At 37.1% G+C, this 10,439-nt stretch overlaps 1 protein-coding gene across 1 annotated transcript in view; it reads left to right on the plus strand.

Annotated features, from left to right (window-relative positions):
* The window catches only part of MED13 (mediator complex subunit 13), a 79,082-nt gene extending 69,040 nt beyond the window's left edge, over positions 1-10,042 (plus strand). Inside the window, exons 22-30 of the mRNA XM_048823742.2 lie at positions 45-236; positions 446-669; positions 1,280-1,422; positions 1,715-1,873; positions 1,979-2,164; positions 2,329-2,477; positions 2,691-2,864; positions 4,402-4,502; positions 5,890-10,042. Coding sequence (XP_048679699.2) covers positions 45-236; positions 446-669; positions 1,280-1,422; positions 1,715-1,873; positions 1,979-2,164; positions 2,329-2,477; positions 2,691-2,864; positions 4,402-4,502; positions 5,890-6,022 — 1,461 coding nt within the window. The 3' untranslated portion in view covers positions 6,023-10,042. The remainder of the gene's footprint in view (positions 1-44; positions 237-445; positions 670-1,279; positions 1,423-1,714; positions 1,874-1,978; positions 2,165-2,328; positions 2,478-2,690; positions 2,865-4,401; positions 4,503-5,889) is intronic.
* The last annotated feature ends 397 nt before the right edge of the window (positions 10,043-10,439 follow it).

The raw sequence follows: 10,439 nt of genomic DNA on the forward strand, positions 1-10,439 counted from the left end.
AAATTACACACTGGTTGTAATGTTGTTTTTCAATCCTTTTTTAGATTGTCCCGTGTCAGTACCTGTTACAACCTGTGAAACATGAAGATAGGCAAATCTACACCCAACATTTAAAATCTCTGGCATTTTCAGCATTTACACAGTGTCGGAGACCACTTCCAACTTCAACCAATGTGAAAACATTGACTGGTTTTGGCCCAGGTTTAGCAATGGAAACTGCGCTTAAGAGCCCTGATGTGAGTATCTTGAGGTTACAAAAAGTGCTAAAGATTAACTTGATCTTTTGGTAAACATTTAGGGAATAATGGCAGAATTGCATGTACATTTCCATGACTTGTTTATCTTTTTTTAGGTAAATGGTCTTTGTTTTTAATGATTAAAGAATCATAGTTCTTAATGATTAGCTGTCCTTTGGTGCTTAAATTTTCTATTGCATTTCTTACAGAGACCAGAGTGTATTCGACTCTATACACCTCCTTTTATACTGGCTCCTGTAAAGGACAAGCAAACAGAGTTAGGAGAAACTTTTGGGGAGGCTGGACAGAAATATAATGTGCTTTTTGTGGGCTATTGTTTATCTCATGATCAAAGATGGCTTCTTGCGTCATGCACAGATCTCTATGGAGAACTGCTAGAAACGTGCATAATTAATATCGATGTACCAAACAGGTAAGAAGCAAAACTTTTCTGTTCACTCAGCACCTGTATCTTGAATATTTCCAGAACTTCGCACCTTTCTCCTGGATCAAAATTCTTCTAGGATAGTGGTTCTGTATAGAGACTTCTGATTAATTTTGTGGAACCTCTATATAGAAAAACTAACTCAAGCAGCTGAATATAAGCAGTATTATCTGGGTACTGTTGTGGAACTACATTTCTGTAGAATTGAATGCAGTTTTTCTGTGGTGTGGTGTGTTTTTGTTTGTTTAACTGGCATATAAATTGAAGGCTGATCATACAGGAAAGCAAGAGCAAGCTTTCTTTCACTTTGATTTCAGTATTATAAGACTGATCAAATAAAGAAACTGTCTACTATACTGATGTTTAATATTTACATAATTCAGTAGGTAAACTTTGCCTAATGTTTTAGGATATACAAAAAAAAAAACTTGCGGCTGAACACCACCGTTCCTGTGTCTGCTGCTGATAATCAGGTTAACACTAAATAAGTAGTAGTCGTTTAGATATATAAACATTTTAGCTCCAAGTGTGAGTAGAAATCTTTCATTTACTGTTTTTTTTCCCTCCTTTCTTTCTCCCTCCCCTCCCACAATCCTAGAGCTCGTAGGAAAAAAGGTTCTGCCCGCAGACTTGGTCTCCAAAAACTCTGGGAATGGTGCTTGGGACTTGTGCAGATGAGTTCATTGCCATGGAGAGTTGTAATAGGCCGTTTAGGAAGGATAGGTCATGGAGAGTTAAAAGGTAATAGAGCTGTTGAGTGTAGAAACTTGGTTTAAAAGCTTTGACTTTTGTTTAACTCACAAAGATAAATAGTCTGATAATTTGGCTTTTCCACCCTTTCAAACAAACATAACTACATGTTTTGACAATTCCTTTGTAAATTTGCAGCTGAATGGTTTTGACGATTAGTATAAACGAAAAGTCATTATACAAATGAATTATTTTGAACACCTTATGTTTTCTACTCTATGAAACAAAGTTCAAAACAAACTATTTTCTGGGTAGATAAATTAATATCACTTAATATCCCTAGATTGGAGCTGTTTGCTGAGTCGCCGAAACCTCCAGTCCCTCAGCAAGAGACTGAAAGATATGTGTAGGATGTGTGGTATATCTGCTGCAGATTCTCCCAGCATTCTCAGTGCTTGCTTGGTGGCAATGGAACCACAAGGGTCTTTTGTTATTATGCCAGGTATTTGTAAAACTGCTCCTTTCTTTTCGTTATGGGGACTTGTTTCTCTTGACAATATGAAATTCAAGGAAAATATATATATTTTTTTCTTTTCCATCTTTAAAGATTCCGTGTCAACAGGGTCTGTATTTGGACGCAGCACTACTTTAAATATGCAGACATCTCAGCTGAATACCCCACAGGACACATCATGCACTCATATACTTGTGTTCCCTACGTCTGCCTCTGTGCAAGTAGCATCGTCGACGTATACCACTGAAAATTTGGACTTGGCCTTCAATACAAACAACGGTTAGTGATTGTGTGTGTGTGTTTATTTATTATGAGGGGAAAAGTGTATGTTGGGAGTAAGGTTACTAAACGCAAATCTACTGACTCGTTGACTTCAAAACAAGATCTATTCATATTGTGTGTTTATGAAGGTATAGAAATTGACTGTCCTTCATTTTTTCAAGATGGAGCAGATGGAATGGGTATCTTTGATTTGTTAGACACTGGAGATGACCTTGATCCTGATATTATTAATATCCTTCCTGCATCCCCTACTGGATCCCCTGTACATTCACCAGGATCCCATTACCCCCATGGAGGTGAAATGGGCAAGGTAACTATTACAAAGTAAATACCAGAGTTTACCGATGTAGATTTCTCAAATTAGGATGACATTTGTAGAATACCAGGTTCTTATGACCTCTTGCCCTTCAGCTGTTCAATCCAATTTGATCCAAGAATTTGGAAAGCTGCAGATTTAATAGCATAACTAAATGTTCCAGTTTGTCACTAACTCTGCTTCTTCCTGATATTTGTCAACTTTTAGGGTCAAGGTACAGATAGATTGCTTTCAACAGAATCCCATGATGAAGTAACAAATATCCTGCAACAACCATTGGCCCTTGGTTACTTTGTATCAACTGCCAAAGCGGGTCCATTGCCTGAGTGGTTTTGGTCAGCATGTCCTCAAGCACAAAATCAGTGTCCCCTGTTTCTTAAGGTACTGTACTTCAGCAATTTGTACAGTGCTTTTCCTGAGCATTCAGTGGGCATTTAGAGATAAATGTGTAATGTAGGATCTGAATAGCAACATTTTAGACTTCTGAACTCTTTTTTTAAAGCAAATGAATACAGTAATTTTAGCTTTGTTCCAAGAGAGATGCACAATTTTTGTTTTCCTTAGAAACCAGTCCAGTTTGCATGTTTTTGTTCTTTCTACAAAAATGAGACATTTTTAACCGGAGCAAGAAAAGTTCAGAAGTGTTGTTCTCTTCTGAATAGCCTCTTCACATATTTGTTTCACAAGAGTGATGTTCCCCTTCCTCTTGCAACTGCAGCTTTGCTTACTCTTTCTCTTAATAGGTGTATGCCGCTGTATCTTGTGAGGAGTTGTTACACTAAGCGTTTGGCTAGACTTCTTCAGATTCCTGGCTCAGATTTGCCTCTGCCCCTTAATGCAAAAAGGAAAGATCTAGTATAACTACCTGGTTAAACTTGGAAAATGTAGTCTAGTACAGAGACATGGATAAAGCATAACACCTATATTCTGTTTTGGTCTTCCTCAAGTAAGAGTTTAAGTGGCGAATAGTCCTAGGTAGACATTGGCTCATCTATCCAGAAAAGGTTCTCACATCATGTGTATGTTGTCACTTCCATTTTCTTGTCTGGCACAATCAAGTCAGTTCTGCTGTACCTTCAAATCTAGGATTATACATATCTGTGTCCTATAACAAAATTATATGTCTAACCTGAAACAAAGATGAATAAAAGTAGCTCTCCCCCATGCCACGTGTTAAGCAAAAGTTCCATTATATGGATGCTGATGCTGCTGTTTTCTTTTTCAGACATTGTGTGGTATGCTAATAAAAAACAGTTGGCTTAGGAAGGCTACTAATACGCTAGTATGATTTTTGGTTTAAGACTCTAATATGCAAAACTTTTGTACTTGTACCAAAATATGATCTAATGAGAACTCTGAAGGTTACAATATTTTGTGGCTTTTTTTACACCTCCTCATTTGTGTAGTTGTTTTCTATTGTAAATTGCGCTAATTCTTTCAGTTTGCTAGGATTTACAGAGGTATCAGTATTTTATGGGCAGCAATAGTAATGCAAAATCTTGGTAAGATGTCATTTAGAAATCCTGGGCCAAATACTTCCCTGGGGTAAGTGGATAAACTTAGTGGAGTTACATCCACTTCAGTCCCTTTTTTTTTTTTGTTTTATTTTTGTTTTTTGTTTGTTTTTAAATGGGGATCTTGGCCGTATCTCCCAACCCAATGAAATGGGGTAGGTGAAGAGATTCTTTACATAACTTTAGCATAATGCATTAATCAAAAAATAAAACATGATATTAGAATATATGTAGGTTCTTCTGATTCCTGTTCTAGCTGAATGCATAAAATTAAAGCACTATTTCGCTTTGTGTCAGATGTTAAGAAGTAATTCCAAAGAAGGTGTATATATTGTAAAGGAACAGGGATGTCTAAATTGAAACTAATGCAAGGGTGTCTGATAACGTGCCTGTTCTCTTTTTAGGCCTCTTTGCACCTCCATGTGCCTTCAGTGCAATCAGACGAGCTACTCCACAGTAAACACTCCCACCCACTTGACTCTAATCAAACTTCTGATGTTCTCAGGTATTGATGCTTTATTACTTAAAAATGAAACAGAATATTTTTAATAATATAACTGCATAACCACATTTTATTGCAGCATATCAACTTGGCTCTTTTGCTGTAAGGTTTATTCATTATTAATTGAATGCTGAGTATGCTTAGTGCTTCATGAAGGACAACACAAATCAGACACTGCTCTGAGTGGCTAAAAGATGCATTTAGTCATGAAGTAGTGCTATTTTTTTTAAAATAGCATCACTTTAGCATATTGTAGGTAGGCTGATTAGAAGTAGTGAGATCTTAATGGAAAGAGGCTGAATGTTGGATGCAACAAAAGAGGAAGGGAATTCCAGGTGTAAGGGTCCCAGGGGAATAATATAGAATCATAGAATATCCGGGTTGGAAGGGACCTCAGGAGGTCATCTAGTCCAACCCCCTGCTCAAAGCAGGACCAATCCCCAACTAAACCATCCCACCCAGGGCTTTGTCAAGCCTGACCTTAAAAACTTCTAAGGAAGGAGATTCTACCACCTCCCTAGGTAGCGCATTCCAGTGTTTCACCACCCTCCTAGTGAAAAAGTTTTTCCTAATATCCAACCTAAACCTCCCCCACTGCAACTTGAGACCATTACTCCTTGTCCTGTCCTCTTCTACCACTGAGAATAGTCTAGAACCATCCTCTCTGGAACCACCTCTCAGGTAGTTGAAAGCAGTTATCAAATCCCCCCTCATTCTTCTCTTCTGCAGACTGAACAATCCCAGTTCCGTCAGCGTCTCCTCATAAGTCATGTGTTCCAGACCCCTAATCATTTTTGTTGCCCTTCGCTGGACTCTCTCCAATTTATCCACATCCTTCTTGTAGTGTGGGGCCCAAAACTGGACACAGTACTCCAGATGAGGCCTCACCAATGTCGAATAGAGGGGGACGATCAATATCCGTTGATCGTCCCCCTCTATTCCATGGTATCTCCATCCATATCCATTGATGAATGGAAGAGAGATACCAAGGAAGCAGTTAGGCAAGAGGCTTGGAGGTGCTGTGGGAATAGGAAGAGCTCAGAGCAGAGATGAGCAGGCATGTAATCATATTAGATGTAAGACATCGATAGAAGATAAACTAGTTTTGTTGGATTTTTTTTAAATCTAATGACATGAACATCTGGGTAGCATGATTGATTGATTGTTTTGCCACGCGGACAAAAAATGTTTTGCCTAGCCTTGTTGACCTGTTTCGAGAAGAGTGACTCTGAAGGCTAGCTGTTTCATAAGCCTGGCTAGTTTAACTCTAACAGCATAAATATTTAGCGGTTGGAGAAGTTGGTTTGTTGTGAGATTGTGTGTAGAACACTGTCTGAAAATTATGGTAATGGAAAGTGTATAGCTTGATCGAAGTCTCTTTGCTTTACAGGTTTGTTTTGGAACAGTACAATGCACTCTCCTGGCTAACCTGTGATCCCGCAACCCAGGACAGACGGTCATGTCTCCCAGTTCATTTTGTGGTGCTGAATCAGTTGTATAACTTTATCATGAATATGCTGTGATCTTCATCTGAACTTTGCAAGAAGAGAACAAGGAAAAGGGATATTTCACTGCAGGACTAAGTTATAATTCTTCTCAGTTCAAGTTATTTGTGATGGGGTATAATTCTTGTTACTTCCAACAAATATTGTTTTGACTTCTGAGGGGCACATAATCCTGCTGTCTTTTGTTTCATTGACTCTACAGGACTCTTTTCAGAATGATGATTGATCAGTCAAAATGTATTATAACATTTTAGTGGCAAAATTAACCCTTTTTTCCCAGTCACAGTATTTGTGAAAAGTAATGAGCCATAGTACCCAGTCATGTTTAATGAATATTAAAAGCATGGAGACGAGAAGAGACGTGAGGAACAATAGGTTTCAACCTATGGCTTCAGAACATCAAGATGTTCTTGTATCGGATTATAGTACCTAGTATTCAGAAAATGCCTGCATCTCTTATTTATTGTAAGTTTTTAAATGTATAAATTGTCTTATATTTCTTAACCTCTTTTATAAAAATTTTCCTAGAAGGTTTATACCGCCTTCTTGCTTTAAAGCAATTGGTCTAAAATATATGTAATCGTCTTAATTAAAAGTTGCAGTAGGTTGCTTTTAGAGTATTATTTTTTTGTAAGGGGGTGGGTGGGGACAGTAAATTTGTATTGTCTTGATGTACAGTTTAATGGGGATAGAGGGGTTAATGTCCATACCATTGTGTGTGGGGGATTTACAGCTAAGCTGTAGTTGCAGAGTACATGTACAGTAATGAAGTTCACTGTGTTTATATAAATTGAAAAGGTACCGGGTCTTACAACATTTTATATCACACCTTTACAGAGTAACATAATGGCAATATATAAGTGATATTGTAGGTGGTTTAACTTGTAGTGAGAATAAAATGAATAAACTCTTCAATTTAATTTTGTGTTATGGCTCAGGGCTGTGGCCAATCTTTCAGACCTTTTCCATTTACTGTGGAAAGATTTATTACTACAAGAATCTCTGCTACCCAGTGTAGGTAACCAGGAATTTTTGGCATAGTGGGAATTGCATCATGTTCTGTAAGATTTGTGTTAGTCACAAATCAGATGGAACATGTAGGTATAGAAAAACATAAGATGAAATTGCCCCAAAGACTCCTGTAGGCTGAAATTGCGCCCAGCTCTAGCCATTTTACAAATGCAAAAACAGTCAATCTTGACTTTAAGATTGGTGTGTGTTTGACTAAAATGTGGTGTATATAGATTTTCAGTGAATTCTGGTTTTCAGATTTTATTCCACTAGTGAAAGAAGCATTTTCCTTTTCCTTTTTGATCTATTTTTGGCACTGTGGTGAGGGTCCCAGGCTCCAGTGTATGGACTTCCCCTCCAGATTCCAGCCAAGGCATGTGCCAACGAGGCTCCGGCCTCCCTAAGGAAGAGACTCGGGAGTCATGGGACTTTCATATGCCTCTTCCTCTACAATCACCATTTTCCCCTCACCTAACACTTCCTTCCTTGACTTGCACACGCCAAATCTGTAATGCTCTAAAATGGCCCCTACGGGTGCTCGTGAGCAATTTCTTCCTTTGTTCCTCACCCCCTGACTGCCGGACAGAAAACTTACTCTTGCGATGCCCGTGTCAGTCTGATGTGAGAACCCATGTTAGCCTAGCACCTGGGTCTCACTGGACAACTTGAACTATCCATCCTGCCCATAAAGTCTTTAAGGAGCCAGTTTTAAAATCCCTTTGTGCACCCACTGTTAATCCTCTACAAGGACAAAAAATCACTTGTATTTACAAAACTAAATTTGGTATCTTACTGAAAATCATGTTTTGTAACTACAAAATATTTGCCTGAAATATCACTTCATGTGAACAAACATAACCTCTTTGCTAATATTCTATATATACAATATTAGCAGTCTTATTTTGTATAAAGAAAATGTACAATTGGTGACAGATTTTTTTCAATCATTTCTTCAAAATAACAGTACTGCAATCAGAAGTCAGCCTATTTTGATATTAAAGTTAAAAAAAATTTGGGTCTCTGCATTAATTTTTCTTGATTATGCTAAAACACACCACATATTGACTAGCATATTTGTTCAGTAGTAGCTTTTTCTTTTCAGTGTGGCTGAGATTTTTTTGAGGGAAAAGATGCTCCTAAGCCTGGAATTTTCAAAGCTTACATCCAATATTTTTAGCTCAGTGTTGCCAGATGGCTGATTTCAAAACCTATCTTAATGTTAACACACCTCTTTAGCTTGGAACTTGTTGGAAGTGGGCTGTTTAAAATCTGACAGTGACTTGTATTCATAAATGAGCCAGCTGCCTGAATGCTGAGGTCCAGTTCATACTATATAGTTAAATGAATGTACTCTGAAATTCCCCAACTGTAGGGAAGAACTGCTGGTAAAAGTTTTTTTTCATATGCAGTCAGAAATATAAACTGATAAATTAACCACTAGGAAAATATCAGAAGCCCCCTTTTTGAAGTGTTTTTAGAAACCATTTGTACTGGGAGACTTTAACTTCCCAGTGGCATCCATTGCCAGCAATGTACATATCAAAACTGCCGGCACCAAGGAGGTAACTATCATATTTGGCTTACTTCTAAATAAGTTACTTTCACCTTTTATGAATCAAATTTCTTTGTAATGATTAACCCTTCCTCTCTTAAAGTGGACATGATTAATTACTGACAACAATAATATTGTCACAGCCAGTTAACAGTAGAGTTGATCAGAAGGTGCAAGCTTTATAGCAGAGTTTATACAGATCATTGACAGTTCGAGCAGCAACTTCTCAAAATGCTTGTTCCTAGTGTTGGTCTGTGAAGCTCTCTGTTTAGTAGTATTTTGTATAAGTTCACCTATTCCTTTGTATTTTGGATTTCAAATGATAGCCACATATGGTGTCCTTCCAGCCAGTCAAAAAAATCTAGCCATACTCTCTTTATGCAAGCCATTCACTCATCTGGACTTAATGCTGTATGAATTAGATTCTTGTACACATTATTATTTGGCCAGTGGGCCACCAAGTGTACTTACATACAATCCTTAAATTTTTTAAGTAGTTGTAATTTTTAAAACTTTCTAACATTTTCTGAAATGGCTAAAATTAAAGTTATCACTAAAATCCTCAGCTATATTCTTGCTCAGCTGTCAGTATGGCACAGATGACTCTATTACTATATTCTTTTCATCTTCATATTTACCTTCTATGGTGACTTTTAACTTCATGTGTTGCTACAAAGATTTGCAGATGTCTTTAATCAAGCACTATTTGTTGTTACTGTACTGTCAAAATATTATGTTGCATTATTTAAAAACATTCAAATTTAATAGATGAAAAGATTTTTTTAAATGCTATTGCACCGTATAATTTGCTGCGCAACAGTCTATGGCATAGCATATCAGTCTGTTAATATTATCCATGTAATGTTACATGAAACAATGTTTTGGTCTGGGTTTCCTCTGAGAACTCAGTTTCTCAGTTTACGTGAAATTGTATGACAAACTATCTTGACACAAATTCTGAGGTGGAAAAATTAATTTTTTTCATCTTAATTGAAGGAATCAGAACTATGTCTTATATTTAGAAAATCTTATTTGTGGGTGTACTCTTTATTTTCAATGGAGTGAAACTTCATTTACAGTAAAACTGGATTTGGGACCTACAATAATCCTCAGGGTCACTTTTTCAGGAAGTTTTAATATAGCTTTAGGTTTTCCAAATAAACTGGATTTGAGGACCTTGAAAAGCTATTGGGTTTAAATTGCAAATTGTGGCATCATTACTGGACATGTCAGTTTCATAAATCTTCTCAAAACAGCTGGGTCACTTTAAGGGAGTTTTTAAGGTCTCACTCAGCAGACACATTTAATGGTCCAAGTCTTCTTATTTAATATGACATAAAATCAAATAAGGAACAAACACTATTGCTGCCGAATGCCATAAACACTGAGTTGTACAAATTGTGATTGAGGAAATGAAAAAGTTTATACTTTTAAAAAAAAAAAATTCAAATGGAATAAATTATTCATGAAGCCTTGTTTGTGGTGTCTCTTTATTTCCAACCCTCAACTCTCTACACAACAGAAAAGAGCTGTGGCTTATTATTATTTGGGTTGAAGATGACCAAAATAATGGCCCTTTTAAGATGTAGCATAGACAGATTATACAGTAGAACCACAGCGTTATGAAGATCAGCATTACAAACTGATCGGGTCAACCACTCCCCTCATTTGGAACTGGAAGTATGCAGTGTGGCAGCAGCAGAGGCCAAAAAAACCAGAACCACCTGAGTGTAGAACTGTGTTAAATGTAAACTACTAGAAAAACAAAGGCAAAAATTTGCCAAGGTAAGGAAACTGTTTCTAGGCTAGTTTCATTTAAATTAAGATGGTTAAAAGCAGCATTTTTCTTCTGCCTAGTGACATTTCAAAGCT

This window comes from Caretta caretta, chromosome 17 (genome assembly GCF_965140235.1).
Source record: "Caretta caretta isolate rCarCar2 chromosome 17, rCarCar1.hap1, whole genome shotgun sequence".
NCBI lineage: Eukaryota > Metazoa > Chordata > Testudines > Cheloniidae > Caretta > Caretta caretta.